Raw genomic sequence first — 19332 nt, forward strand, 5'->3', positions numbered from 1 at the left:
CAAAGACTGAAAAGGGTTCGTATTCATTCTGGAACAATGTTTCTCGATAAGCTCACAACCGCCTGGTCCGCGGCTTGTGCCCAACAACGGTCACTGAAACAGTCTGATTGGGTTTTATTGAAGCTAAGCAGAAAACAGCTCGGGATGAGGAACGCAAGTGGATGGAGCAAAAGGAATGACAAACAAAAGAAAAGAGGGGGGAAAAGCACCTCCATTATGTTAATGACAGGGCCGCGAGTCCTTCCAGAAATCGACGGGAGCGGAGCGATTTTCCCACATTAAAAAAAAAGCAGAAAACAATTTTTGTGTTCTTTTATTACTAAATAGTGCAACAATGAACATTGCATTTTCTTTTGCCCTTGTGTTTTCACATGTATTGGATTTGTCTTTGTGTCTGTCCTGTTTGGTAGCGCAGCGCGCTTCGGAAAACAAAGCGCGAACTGCTGGGTTTTTTTTCTCTTTAATACCAATGGATGTGTTTGTGTGCTGTACTGCAACTTCAAAGACTCCAGGCAAACACCAAAAGGGGCTTTCCATCAGAGGAGTAAACAAAACATTGACCCTGCTCGAAATGAAATGGAGGGAGAAGAAGAAGAAAAAAAACGTAAGAGGGGAATTTAAAAACAGAATGAAAATATATAGAAGTGTTTTTTTTTGTGTGTTCGGGCAGCACATAATTTGTAAGGCAGGGTCCCTCCCCCCCAGTTCTCAAGGTGGAGACCCCCGCCACCCCCCCTCCCCCTCCCGCAGTCCTTGTCCAGACAGTTGAGGAATAAAACCAGGTTTTTTGTGGTCGGGCAGGTCGGCTGGCTGTCTCTGGCCGATCGCTCCAAGAGCTCACGGGTGCTGATGGACGCAGCTTCAGAAGGCCTGCTGGGCCGGATTGTAATTGAAGGTGGTTGGCACGTGAGGCCGCTCCTCTAGCTTGTCGTATTCCAGGTGAAACTCCTGAGATGAGAGGAAAGCACAGAGCTGACGTCCAGCCATATTGAACGTTCAGTATGATAATGACATATTTCGACATTATCAGCATCGATAGATAACAGTGCACGATTGATCAATCAAGTACTTCAAAGTGCACGTTTTGGGTTTTCAACTATTTTTTAGTAAATGAGTACATTTTCACACTGCAGCCAATCGATTTAAATATTTAATCATGAATAATTTTTTGCAGTGAACGTGTGAAAATGTGCAATTAAACAAGCATATGTTAGAAATGTTAACACATTCACTAAAAATAAGAAATCATAAGTGAGTGACAGCAATTAACTTTTTATCAAATTAAACAATATAATTTAAAACAATTAATGTTAATGTATTTAAAACATCTCAAAAAAACAAAAGATTCAGTTTCATAAAATAAATTACTAAAATATATTTGTTATTTTTTTGTACATATCATTTGCTATTATTAAATTATGGTTTTGATATTTTATCCAGAATTGGCTCACATCATATAATTTAAAGGGACAGTTCACCCAAAAATTAAAATTACCCCATGATTTACTCACCCTCAAGCCATCCTAGGTGTATATGACTGTCGTCTTTCAGACGGAGACAATTACAGATATATTTTTTAAAAATCCTGGCTCTTCCAAGCTTTTTAATGGAACCAGTGGTGGACGAAGTACACAAATCAAGAACTTAAGTAAAAGTACAGATACGCATCATAAAATATTACTCAAGTGAAAGTATTTAGTGCTCCTTTTCAATTTTACTTGAGTGAAAGTACAAAAGTATTTGATTTTTAATGTACTCAAGTAAAAAAGTACTGATTGATGAATGTTTATTTTGTAATTTTATATAGGCCACTTATATAATTTAATTTTATTATATATTTTATATAATCCTATTGCTCAAAATAATTATGAATGATTATGAATTGTCAAATAGCCAGCACTAGTCAGTATGGATGGAAGATTAGTGGATGCAGATATATAATATGTAATGTGTGTTGACAAACAATATAAAAACAGACGAAACATATAGGACTAAATACAAAAAATTTTAAAAAATTGCTGCAGCAATATTTGTTTCTTTCAAATAGAGATCATGATTCTCCCATGATTCTGAACAGACAACTAAACAAAATTGCGTATAATTAATTACTAGAGGACAAAATATTAATTGCTGCAGTCTATTTAATTAATTTAAAAAATGGGTTTGAATGAATGATTTAATGACTCACTCATAACTATTTCACTTGTTTCATTACTAGATGAATCAATGTTTTTGAACAAATCTTTTGAATGAATCATTCAATGTCAAATACATTTTAACAGTCACTTGTCGCCTCCTAGTGCCGTAACGATGTAATCGATATAACCGTTATTTGAAGCACCAAGTTAGTTTTAAAATGCGATTTGATCTGATTGAATCGAGATCGCGATCTGTAGACACACTGATGTGGACGTGTCGCATTAAAGCATTTCAGTGGGCTTAAACAGATCGCCCTTTACAGCAGATTTAGTTCAAAAACAACTGACCTAAATATGATTTTCAGTTACAATAATTCATCCTAAAATTCAACATTAGTAGGCTGACTTACTTTTCACCATCAGTCGTGCGCGCACTCAGAGGATCCCCCAGTTCTTGGCTAAGAAAGACTTGTAAATTCATTCACTGGAGAGTCGCTCTGACCGGATCACTGAATCAGTGATTTGTTGACTCGAGAACAGCTGCAATACGATCAGTCCAATTCGCGAATGAATTGTTGATGTGATTTGTGAACCGATTTAACAGGATGATTGAAAATAATCAGTTTGTGCACGAATCCGACACCGCTTTTGCGTCTCTGAGCATGTGACGATTTCTTCATTTTAAAATAAGGAGTAACGATATGTTTTATAAAATGTAGTGGAGTAAAAAGTACGATCTTATGCTTTGGAATGTAGTGAAGTAAAAGCTGCTCAAAATAAAAATACTCGAGTAAAGTACAGATACTTGAAAAATGTACTTAAGTACAGTAACAAAGTAAAAATACTTCGTTACTGTCCACCATTGAATGGAACTGAATAAGGAGTGAGCCTAAAAAAAAAAATCCATTCATCAAAAGTAATCCATAGGTTTTTGTAAGAAAAAAATTTTATGAACTAAAATAACTAGCTTCTTGAAGACGACCGTACACTTACTGTGCAAGTCGATTGCACCACAAGAGGAACCCGTGACGTGAATTATGACGCAGTATGTAGGAGAAATTTTTCATTTTAGACACTTCTAATTCCTGACCAGTGTTTTGTTTTGCACTATCCTCTGCGTTTCCGCGTTCGTCATTGCGTCAGGTCAGACATTGCTCTTTTGCCGTAAATCGAAGGGTACGGACATCTGCCGGAAGCTAGTTATTATAGTTAAAGGTGGGGTAAGTAGATTTTAAAAAATGCTGTTGGACATTGTTGATATTTGAAATCAACCCAAACAAACCCACCCCTCTCTTCATTGCTCCGCCTCCAAAACTTACACTCCAATCCTATTCCTAACCACCCTGCTCCGAGTCGGTCTTGAACCCCGGCCCATTCGCTGCTGGCAGGTGAGGCGAGTGCACTAACAATGACGCTAAATACCACATTTTCTCATCTCTCTTTCTGCAGTTTTTTTTTTTTTTTTTTTCAAATCTCCCTCTTGCTTGTTCTGTCTCCTCGACCGTCATACGCCCCCTAATACTGATTGGTTACACGTTTGTTGTTGGTGTCTGCCCAACTAACTTCCAAACAGTGTTTTTGAAAAACTACATACCCCACCTTTAACAAAGTTTTAAATATGGACATTTTTCTTACAAAAAACCATCGCTTTGCTTCAAAGGCCTTTATTAACCCCCTGGAGCCGTATGGATTACTTTTTATGATCGATGGATGCATTTATTTGGGCTTCAAAATCTCACCCTCCATTCACTACCATTATAACGCTTGGAAGAGTCAGGATATTTTTAAATATATCTCCGATTGTGTTCGTCTGAAAGAAGATAGTCATATACACCTAGGATGGCTTGAGGGTGAGTAAATCATGGGATTATTTTCATTTTTGGGTGAACTATCCCTTTAAGATATCGGCATCGGCGTGAGTCATTAGAAACCTCCAAAATGGCACAAATCAGATGTTAGGTTTCAGAAAAATCAGCAGAAGACTAGCTGAAAAAACAGATGGAGGAAGAGGACACCGATTTCAATATCTTTACCTTAGCGACCTTCCTCCAGTTATGACAATCAAAGAAGTAGTATGTTCCTCTCTCGTAGGTGTTGGTCTTTAGCGTGGGCTCCATGCCAGGTGCTCTTGTAATCCAAACCCTTTCCTCTTTATGGTACCGCCAGTCCCGGTTGAACCTGCAATACAACAAAACGTTCCATTTAACCTCTATTTACCAACAAAATGTTTGGGCAAAGAAGGACTCGATGAGCAGGACGTACAGCTCAACGGCAGCGAGGAGTTGTAAGAGGTCTCCTCCGTTCATGTAGTAGAGGTAGAACAGCAGGTCTTCACCATATCGCCCCAGTTTTATTGCAGCCAGCTGTATAGAGCACATTATGAGGTCAGCTAGGTACGAATTATAATTTCAATGCAGTTTTATTGAAGTGTTTATCACCTCACCTTGTCCCTTATGTGAATGTTGGTTAAGTACTCTGAAGGAACATGGAAGTCTAAAAAAAAAAACAAAAAAAAAACAGTTGCATTGATTACTGAAGAGCCAAAATGAGTTGGTCATCTTTAACAGTTAGGTCAAATTAACTCTTACCAATGTCTTGTGGTCGACATGGAGCTGAAGCCCAGGGAGATGCAAACTTAGGATACAGATTCCTACAAGGAGTTAAAACAGAAATGAAGAAATGAATGTGTGGACAAAAAGAGAACATTGACAAGAAATCAATATTTGGCAAAAGACTAAAGTATCATACTCTGGAGAGTTGAGGTTGAGTCCTAGCGTTGTTAGGTCGCTTCCTAAAGCCAGATGAACCATTCCAGGGTCCGTCTCAGCTGCCCGGATGAATGTCAGGAGTCCAATCATTCCAAACTGATCCGTCACCATTCCTGAGGGAATGTTTGTTACCTTGCCTATGAAAGACAAGAAGATTGATTGAGTTTTTCCAATGGGCAGGATTCGTACATCTTTTGACCAATCAATTTCCATGAGTTTTCCAGCTGTTTATAATATATTCATTCATTCATTGTTGATACTAATATATATTATATATATATATATATATATATATATATATATAAAAAAAACTAAAATAAATAGAGATACAAGGTTTCTGTCCGACAGCAACGATATATACAAAACAATTTTAGTTATGAAATTTATTACTATAAAAACTAGTTATTGTTTTTTAATAATACAGAATGATTGTCTTTTAAAATACTTTACATCCATTTTAAATTATTTTATATTTACATTTTTATATTTAAATAAACAGGTATTTTTTACTCATAATAAAAATGTCCAATATTTAATTATGATTTAAGATATTGTTTTCCATTACTTTTCATGGGGATTGAAGTATTATTATTATATTTTATTAAATATATAAACTTAAAATGGAAACCCAGACTGGTGCATTGAAACCTGCATAAACAGATTCCTGCTTCATTAAAGGATTAGTTCACTTCAGAATTCAAATTTCCTGATAATTTACTCACCCCCATGTCATCCAAGATGTTCATGTCTTTCTTTCTTCAGTTGAAAATAAATTAAGGTTTTTGAGGAAAACATTCCAGGATTTTTCTCCATATAGTGGACTTCAATGGGGACCAACGGGTTGAAGGTCCAAATTACAGTTTCAGTGCAGCTTCAAAGTGCTCTACACGATCCCAGCTGAGGAATAAGGGTCTTATCTAGAGAAACGATCGGTCATTTTCTGCTCTGCGATCCGCCACGCATCACGTTAGAAAAGTCACACGTGACGTAGGCGGAAGTACCACTGTAGGGCGAAAAACTCCATCTCATTTTCCCCTCCCAACTTCAAAATCGTCCGACATCGTTGTTTTACCTTTTTTCTGTAAAGGGTGTTTGACTTAGACATTGCAAACACTGGATCGGTACTTCTGTCTATGTCATGCGTGAACTTTCTAACGTGATTACGTAATGCGTGGCGCATCGCAGAGCTAGTGCAAGACGAGCATTTGTGGTTAAAAAGTATATACATTTTTTTTTTTTTTTTTTTTTTTTTTTTTTAGAAAATGACCGATTGTTTCACTAGATAAGACCCTTATTCCTCGGCTGGGATTGTGTAGAGCCCTTTGAAGCTGCACTGAAACTGACATTTGGAGCTTCAACCTATTGGTCCCCATTGAAGTCCACTATATGGAGAAAAACTCCTGGAATGTTTTCCTCAAATTTCTTTTTGAATGAAGAAAGACATGAACATCTTGGATGACATGGGGGGGGAGTAAATTATCAGGAAATTTTAATACAGAAGTGAACTAATCCTTTAAAGCACATTACTTGTTTTGTTCAACAGTCATGTTTTCAAAGCTGGAAGTTGTTTGAAATACATCCATGCATGTTGCTAGAAAGCCTCACCATCAGGCAACACCTGGATCCCTTTCTTTTGCTGGTTGTTATTCTGTGCTGATGATGTCTTGTCGCCGGGAAATTTGGGTCCATCTGCACTTGAGCTGCCCTTGCCTGAGGAGTTCAAGTTCTGTGGAGACAGCAGAGGCCAGAACAATGAGTTAAAGGTCAAGAAATCATTGTAGCACTGGACAGCATCACTTCAAACATTAATTGCCGAGTATCCTTACCCATCCTGCAAAACAATGACATGTTATTTATGCAATGTCTCTCTGAAGCTTATGAAAGATCAAATTGAGGTAATACTGACTGATTTGCTTTCATCCGTGCTCAATGTTGGGTCCTTGTAGTTGGGCCCGGGTAGGGCAGGGAAGTCTTCGTTGTGAATCGAGAAGTCCTGCGACTGTTCGTTCGATGGCTTTGTGACCATTCCAACTATGGAGAGACACATTTTAACAAAGGTTTGAGGGTTATTGTGAGGAAATAAAAATAAAAACACTGACCTTGTCATGCATTCACAACACATCATCCATTCAAGGAGAAGCGTGCTTAGTAATAAAAACTAAGAGGGTTTGGGTTTCAGCGAAGTAATGCGACTGTGTAAAATGAACTCGTACCATAGGGTGCCCTTCCAGCCAGCGGATTATGCAAAGGTGTTGGGTTGCCGTTTCCCTCCCTCCGACTTCTGTCTGCAAGTGCTGGGAATTCTGAGAGGTCTATTCCTGTCACATTTTCACTCCCATCTGCCACACAGACGATAGAAAAAGAATAAAATGAGAATGGACTACTTCTCTTTCTAGAACACAATTTAAGCGTCACGGTTCCGGTCATGGTGTAGCATCACCAAGCACGTTCAATGAAGCACTCACCTGTCCCGTTGAAGATGTTATTGGATAAGGAGTTCATTCCAAACCCCTGGCTCCGGCCCATTCCAAATCCTGACATACTACAATGACACACATGAGGATTTGACCCTTTTGTTAAGGTCAGTCTTAATCAGTCTTGATTGGCCTTATCTTGGCCTAAGGTGAAAGTTAATTAAAATACATAATATGTATTTAAGATTATGAGAAGCCACTTTTTTACCATAAAATCAGCTTTAATTTTAGCAATAAACAAAGGAGACGTGTATTTAAGAAAAGAGATTCTAACAAGCTTCAAATTACGTAGGCCTGTTATTCGGTTTTAATGGGAAAGTCCATAAACAAGGCTTAACAATAAGGATGGCTTACTGGTCCAGGGACAGTGTAAGAGAGTTTTGAGCCAGTTGACGGAAGTGCGCTATTGGGTCACTGCTATACACAATTCAAATGTTTGGTCAGTAAGATTTTGTTTTAAGAACTTAATACTTTTATTCATTAAGGAAACATTAAATTGATCAAAAGTGACAGTAAAGATTTTTATAGTGTTACAAAAGATTTCTATTAAAAAAAAATGCTGTTCTTTTACATTTTCCATTAATCAAAGAATCCTGGGGGGTGGAGGGGGGAATCAGTTTTCACAAAAATATTAAGCAGTACTGTTTTCAACATTGATAATAATAATAAATGTTTCTTGAGCAGCAAATACAACATACGTAACAAATACATACAACTAATCAGTAATGTATTCCATTTTTTTCCAGTAAAAGTGTTTTATTTTCTGCTTTCTGTGAGTTTCCTGTATAATTATAATACAATTTTCAGCTATTAATGCAGATAAAATCTGACAAAAAGCAATGTGTACAAATGTATAAATAATAAAATTTTAAAGTGCCCCATTATGCTATTTTAAAGGTTCCTAATGTTGTTTTGAGGTCTCCTACAATAGGTTTACATACTTCCAAGGTCAAAAAACATTGCAGCATCACCTCTTTTCTCACAGTGTCTGAAACAGTTTCAAAGATTCGGTCTCTCTAAACCCCTTCTTTCCGAAATGCACGCAAAGCGGATTTGTTTTCGCAGCGCAGAAAACAGCATCTTCTCGACATGTCGACAACAAGAACCAGACTCTTTCAGGCCTCAGCTACAACTATAGTGTTTGAGGGTCAAAGTAGACGTTGTTCACGGGCAGCCGAAAAAAAAAAACCACAGCTGCTGCTACTACTTACATGTTTCAAGTGATAAGCCATATTTGAGGTCGATGGATGATTAACGATCTGTCCATCACCAGTGTTGGGGGTAAGTAACTTGAGATTACTTTTTCCAAGTAACTAGTAAAGTAATGCATTACTTTTAAATTTACAACAAAATATCTGAGTTACTTTTTTAAAAAAGTAACGCAAGTTACTTTGTCTTCCCATTTATTGACTGACAGCTCGCCTGTCTCCATGTTGAGAGAAATCGGGAGTAAGTGCAGATTGTAAACATGACGGTTATTCTAGACTAAGGCTACATTCACAATGTCAGTTTTAGGGACTGACAACCGCATTTACTTACAGGTGTGAGTCTCGAAATGTCCTGTTCACACACCAACTTACAGTAGCGTCTCGAATACTATCTGTATGAACGTGCAACGAGAGTCAAGCCCGTATTCTCTTACTAGTAACCACAGCGACAGTGACCAAAATAATATCAAAGATGGCGACTTCCATAAAACTAAAAAGTCTTATACTTTTATACTTTCCATAAAAAGTAATGAAATAACAGTTAGTTACTTCTTTAAGGAATAATGCAATATTGTAACGCATTACTTTTAAAAGTAACTTTCCCCAACACTGTCACTCTGTCACAGACTGCGTGACTTCGCCACTTCCCGTGGAGGGTTTATTTCTGCGACTAACCACTAATAAAATTTTGGTCGACTTAGCCTCTTCTCATCAACTAATTAGTCGACTATTAGGGGGCAGCCCTAGAAACTTTGCAAAGCTTTTACATTCACAAACAGCTATATTACACTCTACATGAAAGGTAATATCCAAACAAACAAACAAAAAAGCATAATAGGGGCACTTTAAAATAAATACAAGTATACATTTAAAAGTAGAGAAGTAAATATAAAATTATATTTATTATTTGGACTAGTCCAGCCCTCAATCCTTACTGTTGAGCCGTGCCATAAACGATAAAGGTTCTATTACTGTGGCAAATGAAAGCATTGAACGTTACAAAAAGTGTCTTTAGAAGTCAATTTAGAGTTTATTCCCGTATCATTGAACACAATCTGACCACTGTCCTGGCACTGGTATTTTTTTTTTATTTTTTTTTACTAATAAACTGTACTAATTAACATGTTAAATTGACAGCCTTACCAAAACAAGTCATGTTTGCTCTCTCACGTGTGGCCAGTCTTACCTGTTGATGGTGAATGGCTGGCGTGCTGGCTGCTGTTTAGGGCATGCAGATAATGCTGGGAGAGCTGCGGTTCGGGCTGCCCAGGCCAGAGCTGCCCATGCTGTTGGTCCTGCCGCTCATGCCCATGCCCTGCCCTACCTGCGAGCTCATCATGTTCCTGGAGTTCATGGGCAGGATGCCCCTGCGGAACATCAACAAGGCCGGGATTTAGCACAGCAGATCACGTCACCCCACAAAACATAAATCACGCAGAGGAGATGGCGTACCTGTTCGGCGAAGGTGGTGTGTGGAGGGACATTGTTGGGACGCCTGTTGTTGGGGTGCTATGGCTCGGTAACTGAGTGCCTTGTGTTAAACTCCGGTTCAGTTGAGGATTGTTGTTGCTCATACGTTGTATGTTGCTCATTGAGAAACCTAGTGCACCTACAAATTGAGAAACACTGGTGCTCAGAATCAGAGAACATAGTCTTTTTATGAGTAGAACAACAACTTAACAGTAATACAAGTCGGATCAAAGACTTGTACTCACTTTGCGGACCATACAAACTCGCACCAAGCTGTGACAATTGACCTGACGATGACGGCGAGGGTGATGGCAGCATCTGTAAAACAAGAGAACTTAGAACTTCATCTGAAGCTGCAAGTTTTTTTTTTTAACTAATATGTAAATGAGATCTGACATTATTAAATTAGAAACCTTTTTCATATACATATTACATATATACAACCATTTATAAGTTGTAGCCGGGAAGATTTTTGAAAGAAGTCTCTTATGCTCAGCAAGGCTCTCTATTTCCCTTACTGACAAACGCTTTTTAGCGCTTATGCAACATATGAACAAACGATGCTAGGGCTGGGCGATAAAACGGTAATTATCGTGATATAATTTTTCTCAATAAAATATCAAGAGTTTTTGATAAATATTCGATAATGTTTATGTGCTAAAAACGGAACGAAACTCGTCCCAAAGTTCAAATGGCGCAAGCTTACTACAGCGGATGCGTTTACACTCTGATCTCTCTCGGTCACACGACCACTTAACAGCGCCTTGAGATCCAGTGAGAAGTGCATGAATTCAGCAAAGAACACAAATGTCTCTGTAATTTAAGCTAGTTTAAAGCCAGATGTGCACAACAAAACAGTCAGAAGGCTTTTTAATCTACAAATCACCATCATTTACCATGTATTTTTACTGTAGTAACACTAACTGCACCATGGTAGAGTGGCAGAAATGTGGGATATTCATATTGGATTTTATTATTAATGTAGACATGTATTAAATGTATTAAGGGAGTAATGGAATATAATTACAATATTTTTGTGATTAAGCTATAGCATTTGTGGATTCATACTAAATGTATGGCTGCTGTTTTTCATACAAATACCATAGTAGTTTTACAGTAGTTTTAACTGTGGTTATCATGATCTAAATATATGCTTCCTATGGATGACCAATGGTTAATTTTAATGAACTCAAACAGTCAGAATATTTAAATTTTACCATATAAAAATGAGGTTGTTACAATTTTTGCAGATGTTACGGTTTTATATCAAGCTACTACTGTCAAATGTGCATTTCTAAGAGACAAAACACATTATTAATACTGCAGCCTGCACTGCAAACTGTGCTAAAGATATGCATCAACACAAACCTGTTTCATGACTTGAAACAATATCACCTGTTTGAACATGCAGAAACTGAGAAATAAATGTTTCTATTAAGATATTTATTTTGTTACGGAAAAATGACTGGAAAAGTATAGAGAATTCAAAAATGTTGTGAATGTTCTACCTCAGATTTGCGAAATGTTCACCTGTTTGGCAAGTGTTTGTCATGTTCTGACAATAAATGTATTCATCTTCGAAACACAAATTAAGATATTTTTGATGAAATCCGAGAGGTTTTTTTATCTCCCATTGAAAGCAACGAAATTCACATTCAAGGCACAGAAAGGCAGTAAAGACATTGTTAAAATAGTCAACGAGACTGCAGTGGTTCAACCTTAATGTTATGAAGCGACGAGAATTACTTTTTGTGTGCAAAAACAAAACAAAAATAACAACTTTATTCAACAATTTCCTCTCTACCCTGTCATTCTCCTACACAGTTTACGTTTAAGACACATTTCAGAGCTTCCGGGTTCTACACCCGAACGCCGGCTCATTATTGGCCCGGCTCCTGCATCAGCATCACACGCATGTGTCGCGCTGCTCACGTGAACAGCGTCGGCCAATGATGAGCCGGCGTTCTGATGTAGAACCTGGTAGCGCTGCACTGCGCCAACTGCGTAGGAGACTGACAGGGAAGAGAAGAAATTGTTGAATAAAGTCGTCATTTTTGTTTTGTTTTTGCGCACAAAAAGTATTCTCGTCACTTCATAAAATTAAGGTTGAACCACTGTAGTCACATGGACTATTTTAACGATGTCTTTACTACCTTTCTGGGCCTTGAATGTGGTAATTTCTTTGCTTTCTATGGGAGATAAAAAAAAAAACCCTCTTGGATTTCATAAAAAATATCTTAATTTGTGTTCCGAAGATGAACGGTCTTGTGGGTTTGGTGAATAATCAATGACAGAAATTTCATTTTTGGGTGAACTAACCCTTTAACGGTCTGGTTTCTACAACTTTCACTTAAGAGCAAAAACTGCCTTTAAACTTTAAAGAATAAAGATTTGACATTTATCGTGATAATTATCGATATCGACTGATATGAGATTTTTTTATCGTGATAATTTTTTTTGGCCATATTGCCCGGCCCTAAACGACACACATTAGATGTGTATTTTATGTTTTATCTGTGTATTTTATCACTGTCATGTTGCCATTCAAAATATGGGAAATACAGTTTGCCACAACTTGCAGTTGCACTTCCGCCATGATTCTTTATTGACACACTCCCAACTTCAAAAGTCTGGAAATTATGACATTATAGTGGCATTCATGTGCACTTAACTCATAAACACAATCATTTCGACATGAATTTCAGTACTGTAATTTATGAGTAATGTTTTGAACCATAAACTGTAAAAAGTTATTGCCAAATAAAAACTTTATTATTTTGGCGTGAAAACATTAAAATATTTTTGGTGGTCAGGTCAGTGGAAATGTTGGCAGTGTACGTGAAATATTACTATTAAGCCAATAATAATGTAATATTTTGTCATTCTATCGGACCTCTGGTCAACAAAAGCATTAGACACAATGGACATAACAATAAGAATTCACTAAAGACCGGTCTTACGTCTTTCTCCGATCGATGCGGGAACATTGACGGCTGGTAGTACATGCTCTCATCAGGGTAGTCACTCTCGACCCCCTCACCAAACTTCTTTCTCGTTGCACTGAACATTCCGTTTGTCACCTACGGAAAAAGAGGAAACGGTTAAAACCATGATGTTTAATTCCTGATCACCCACATCTGAAGCAAAATCATATCAGATTATCTTTGCACACATCTAGTGGACATATCATTAACCAGTTCTATATAACACAACTGAGAACTAGTAATAAATAATGAATTACCACTGCAGAACAAGACCTTAGGCTATATGCTGCTTTAACGTGCTTTATGAAAACGTACAGGCTGTTTTTTCCAACCCAATTAGAATGTGAAAGATTAAACTTTAACGCAATTTAGCGAATAGTCTTATGATATAAGAACATATAGTCCTGCTATGGCGGTACGTTGTTAAATAAATAATGTATTCATCTATTCAGAACACAGCTGATATTTGTCGTATGGTTGGAAAAGAAACAAATATCGCTTTCGAAACTGACACCTGACAACAAACAGAAAACCAGCTTAATACACCAGCTAAATCCATGAAGAAACATCAATTACTAGCCAGATACATCAACAAACTCACATTTCTATACACAGTAACATTATTCAAAATATTAAAACTGATTCCTACGTGTCATGGTGTTACGGACATACTTGCAGAGAGAAATAAGTAAAATAAACATTTGCATGTCGCCAAATGTTCTCATTTATATCAGCTAGTTAGCTTTGCCGTTAGCTGTGTACCTGCTAACTAGACATTTTCGGCTTAAAAAGAGATTTCAATGAAAACCAAAACACATTGAACCATTTAATCTATATTAGTCAGGATGTATTAGTATTACACCAGATGTCTAGACATACATAATACATGTATCTATCTGTTTAAACGGTTTAGGCCTCTGTCTCGGCTGTCTGTTTTTGTTAGCGCTTAGCGCTAGTCGGCTAACTCTGGCCTCCAGAACAAAAACAGAAACCAGTAAAGCCGTGCAAACGTGTCATTGCATTCATTCAGCTACTAAATATCTGCTTGGATATACGCATAAAGCTGCAAATGTTCATTTGGCCCTGTATATGCGATGCAAACCCTGTTGTGCAATGTATTTCTTTTGGTGAAAATGGAATTGACTAACCGCATTAATTTACCCTCTCCTCGCAGATCCAAGATGGCTGTGAATCCTACAGGCGAGAATGCTGGGGGAATAGCCTTTACCCTCTGACCCCTTGACCTTCAGTTTATTTCATACTAGACTGAAAATTGTGCTGAATACAGTCTGCTGGATATTAAATACTCTACAGGACACTTTGGAGATTTTTATTATGTTATAATAAGATGATACCATTATACTTGAGTCACTCTTTTTATACCTGAAACATCACTGGCACAGTTTCATTTTATTTTAGTTGCTTTTTTGCACTTGTGATATTTTATAATAATATTTTGTAGTCTGCCATTTAACAAACTCTGCTTAGAATACAGAAAATCTTACAGAATATGTACATTTTACATCTGCAGTCAAGTGCAGGTAACATATTGATTAAGAATACATAATTTGAGGTGTAAAGGGAGGTTTTTGAGATTTAGGAGTTACAAACTTTATGATGATAAGTGTATAAGGCCTATTTCATGTCACACTCCAAAGCAGCATGTAAATAACGGATAATTTACTGTAAGCCTGTCAGCCAAAAGCATAGATAATATCATTTTAGCAGCAGAAAATATGGTGAAAATGCATTATTATGCCATTTTTATCTACATAATCTTTTGTAATAATTGCTTTTATGTAGCAACACACATATTTGGGGTGAATAACTTCTCTATTGTTTGAAGAAAGTCATCTGTCAGGTTTGATGCCAGTTCCACATGCAGTAAAAGGCTCACAAATACATTATATTTAGTAAATCTGCCTGAATCCAGATTAAGCTGTTCATTGCTGGGTTCCTTTCTTTGTAGATTATTTTTTGGATGTAAATGTGATCCCTCCTGTCATCTAAACTTAAATCTCTGAATCTTGTAATTAGTACTCCCTCAACCACATAGAACAGCCCATAAAATAAGTGGTTAAATAGTCCTTGGAGGTTTATGTTGAAAGTCTACATTTTAAATCACATTTAGTTGTGATCACTTAACTGACTTGATCTCATTCCTTACTTTCTGTCTGTTCCCTCCAGTGTGAAGTGGTACTCAGGCCTTTCAGACAGCACTTGAGGGTCCTCAATCATAGTCTAAATTACTGGAGACCTTTGATGGACCACTAAATAGCTGAGCCTTGAGTTATGAGAAGGATGACTTGGAGGGTAATATCAATATCACGTAAGTGTTGCATTTACCCATAGAAGTGATTTGCTACTTTTGGATAAGTGAGCAACATTCATTTTTGATAGGGAGCAAAATGAAAGTTTAGAAAATGATCAAGAAACAGTTTTGGACATGTCTGATCTGATCTTATTAGTGCAAAACCCTTAAAAAAAACTAATCAAAGGAGTAATAATATAACAAAAGTGTGAATAATATAAAGCATTTTGTGTGTGTGTGTGTGTGTGTGTGTGTGTGTGTGTGTGTGTGTGTGTCTTGATCTTTTAATTTATTCAAAAACACACTCAAATGGAATTCATACACAGTGACTGGAGTTTTTAAAATATTTTTTTGATTGTTTTAGCATAAAGTCAAAAATGTCAGCATTTATATATAAATTGTTTACCACACATTATATGTAATTTTACTGTAAAATACTGTCAAATTTATGTTTTTGCAAATAAAAACTATGAATTACCATATAATTTAGTCAAAAACAGTAAAATGGCATGCCCAGAAATCCCTGCGTTACACATCACATATGATAATTTGATTTCTTCATATTTTTGATATCAGAAATGTACATTAGTGTGTTTTGTGTTACATTTTCTGTTATGTAATGTTTATTGCATTATTTTAGTGTCATGTATGTTACCCTGATGGTGTTTTGTCCTTGTATATATGACCACCGTCTATAAGTATTTAGTAGGTTTTATGAACAGGCCACTTACGATGAACTCTGATTCATCATGTGGCTTTCAATTGCGCCACCTGTGTTATTGTGGTGGTTAATGTTACATTTTAAAGTAAAAAGGCAGATAAGTAGGTATATTAACATTATATGACTTAATGAAATATATGGTTATAGGTTGCAAAATATACAGGCATCCTGTAAAGCTGGAAACATTGTCACAGTATTTTTTTATTTTTATTTTTTTACTGTGAATTTCTGCCAACCCCAGTTGCCAGTTTTTTTACCATAAATTTAATGGGATATTTTTACTGTATATTATAATCAGTTTAATTAAAAAAACAATTTTTTTTTTTTTTTTTTTTTTCCCATTCTTACTCTTAAACTTTCCAAACCAAATACTGTGGCATGCCATGTGATGTTGACAGACTCTGTTGGTAGTCTATAACTGGGGGAGTCTTATCTTTGGGGTGGTGCACTCAAGTGGTCTCAGTTATGCAGAGGGTCCTGACTGAGATATAAGCGCTTAAATAGAAGGTCACAGATGACCCTCAAATTCCTTAATCACAAGACACCTTTAGGCTTATCACAGCTCCCGGTCAGCTCCACCTTCCAGAGCTGGAAGAAATCATTTAGCCGGAATGGGGAGGAGCATGCTGGATGTCATCTCTGGTGCTCTCGGCGACTGGCAGGGCAGAGGTGTCAGCAGAACACAGGAGCATGAAACACCACACTGTCGCCCATTTTGCACTCTCAGTTTTGTGACAAAAAAGCTTGATGGTAAATGAAGATCTACATTTCGGCAACCTGGTAAGGAAAGAATATTTACGTTTTTATTTTGTCTTTTCATTGCGTCATTCATATGTCTGCACTCTTTAAAATAATGGTTCTTTATTGGCATCGATGGTTCCATGTTGAACCTTTAACATCCATGGAAACTTTCCATAGCACAAAAGGTTCTTTATAGTGGAAAATGGTTCTGTAGATTTTTAAAATGCCCTTCACATTAAAAAAAAATTGTTGTTTTATGAACTATTCACTGAAATTGTGTTTGGGGAACCAAAAATGGTTGTTCTTTATTGGTATCTATGGTTCCATGAAGAACCTTCAACATCCATGGAACCTTTCCACTGCACAAAAGGTTCTTTATAGTGGAAAATGGTTCTGTAGATTTCTAAAATGATCTTCACATGTAGAAAAATTGTTGTTTCAAGAACTATTCACTGAAAGTTTCTTTGGGGAACCAAAAAATGGTTGTTCTTTATTGGCATCTATGGTTCCATGAAGAACCTTTAACATCCATGGAACCTTTCCACTGCACAAAAGATTCTTTATAGTGGAAAATGGTTCTGTAATTTTTTAGAATGTTCTTCACATTTAGAAAAATTATTTTAAGAACTATTCACTGAAAGGTTTTTTGGGGAACCAAAAATGGTTGTTCTTTATTGGCATGGATGGAACCTTTTAACCTTTTTCCACTGCACAAAATGTTCTTTATAATGGAAAAAAGCTTCTTTTGATTATTTAGAAAGCTTCCATGGATGTTAAAGGTCTTTATGGAACCATAGATGCCACTAAGAGTGTATAGCATTGCAGCGGAAACCTCCTTTTGGAACCTTTATTTTTGAGAGTGTACCCTTGATTTATACCCTTATTTTGTGTCTCAAGAGACCATGAATGTGGGCCGAGAAGATGGGAAATGTTGTGCGTGGTGCCGTGGCCTTCATGCCCTCCGAGAGATGTCAACGCTTCTTAGTAGGCGACTTGAAGGAAATGCCACTTGATCGTACTCTAGACCTGAGTAGCCGGCAGTTACGTCGCTTTCCCATCAGAGCTTCTGCTTTCAATGAACTAGTCAAACTCTATCTGAGTGACAACCACCTGAGCAACCTGCCATCAGAGCTGCGAAACCTACAGAAGCTCCAGCTTCTAGCCTTGGACTTTAACTGTTTCGAGGAGCTTCCTCTGGTTGTATGCAGCCTCGTTCAGCTTAACATCCTCTACCTCGGTAATAACCGACTGTACTGGCTGCCAAAGGAACTGCAGCAACTCACCGAGCTTAAAACCTTGTGGCTGGAGACCAACTGCTTCTCCAAGTTCCCTCGAGTAATATGCGAGCTTCCCAACATCAAGACCCTTCATTTGGGTTACAATCAGCTACGTAGTTTACCCTCAGAGCTCGGGCGACTGGAGGAGCTGCGCAGCATCTGGCTAGCAGGCAACTTGCTAAATGACTTCCCTCCTGTGCTGCTGAAGATGCATTACTTGGAGGTGATTGATGTGGACCGCAATCGCATTCGCCAGTTTCCGTCGCTCGCATACTTAAGAGGCTTGAAGCTTGTCATCTACGACCACAATCCCTGCGTTAACGCACCCGTGGTGGCTGAGGGCGTGAGACGGGTAGGCCGCTGGGCTGACAGCTCTGATGATGAGGAAGATGAGGGTGATGGAAAGGTTGCCAAAGCAAGCATGAATGTCCAGGGATCAGTGGAAGACAACGAGTGAAGAAGATCTGTGAGGAACCCTAGAGCAAACAGCTATATACAAAGAGCATCATGATACTGATGAGGAAAACTGCTGAAATACTGAGATGCTTGTGAAAAGCGACAATTATTGCTCTACAAATGTAGTATCTTTTATAGCTATAGCATATATTTTATAGTACATTTTTGAAATTATTTAATTGTAATTAATATAATTAATTATATTCATAATAAACAATTAGGACATATATTAGATATTAGAATTAAAGTATTTATATTTATGAATTTAAATATATTGAACATTTATAGTAATTTACACCTATTTTTTTTCTGCCATTTGTAACACAAATATTTAAATTAAAGGCAATCAGCTTTCTTGATATGAAATGTGCCAAAGTGATACATTACTGCCCTTTTCTTTCTTTCTTTCTTTTTGTGACGTTATTTATGGTTGGTACTTCATTTCTGTGTTTTTCAGTAGTGGCAACATTTCTTCTTTGGAAAAAGACACATTTTGTTTTTCCAAAGTCGCAGCCTAAACATTTTCTGTAGAAAGTAATCTCAGATTTCAGTCAGACATTAATTTCATTTAATAAACCAGATTTCTGAATCTGTTCAGTGAGGTTGGCCATGTCAATGATAAATGGTACATTTCTAACAATGTGCCCCTGTTCATAAATAATGCAGGTTTCCTGTAACAGATTCGGGTCTCCATTTTGATTTAAGACTCTTAATAGGTTTTAATCATCCTCAATAGTGCTCCTGCTCTGTAATATGAAGTAAAACAGGACACTCTTCACTAGAT

General features: G+C 37.1%; 2 protein-coding genes across 2 annotated transcripts; one reads left to right on the forward strand and one right to left on the reverse strand.

Moving 5' to 3' along the window:
• Positions 1-297: 297 nt before the first annotated feature.
• Positions 298-14329, reverse strand: cnot2 (CCR4-NOT transcription complex, subunit 2). Its single transcript, XM_051883832.1, is given in 16 exon segments — positions 298-948; positions 4172-4316; positions 4401-4501; positions 4582-4631; positions 4727-4788; positions 4887-5043; positions 6512-6632; positions 6813-6937; positions 7120-7245; positions 7372-7448; positions 9775-9815; positions 9817-9955; positions 10041-10197; positions 10304-10376; positions 13019-13138; positions 14191-14329. Coding segments are annotated over 15 exon segments (1569 nt in total). The 5' UTR covers positions 13127-13138; positions 14191-14329; the 3' UTR covers positions 298-861.
• Positions 14330-16502: 2173 nt separating this feature from the next.
• lrrc10 (leucine rich repeat containing 10) lies at positions 16503-18927 on the forward strand. Its single transcript, XM_051883833.1, has 2 exons — positions 16503-16854; positions 17713-18927. Exon 2 carries the CDS (start codon positions 17722-17724, stop codon positions 18547-18549), a length of 828 nt encoding a protein of 275 aa, XP_051739793.1. The 5' UTR covers positions 16503-16854; positions 17713-17721; the 3' UTR covers positions 18550-18927.
• Positions 18928-19332: the final 405 nt, after the last annotated feature.

The sequence above is a fragment of the Ctenopharyngodon idella genome, chromosome 24 (genome assembly GCF_019924925.1).
Source record: "Ctenopharyngodon idella isolate HZGC_01 chromosome 24, HZGC01, whole genome shotgun sequence".
Lineage (NCBI taxonomy): Eukaryota > Metazoa > Chordata > Actinopteri > Cypriniformes > Xenocyprididae > Ctenopharyngodon > Ctenopharyngodon idella.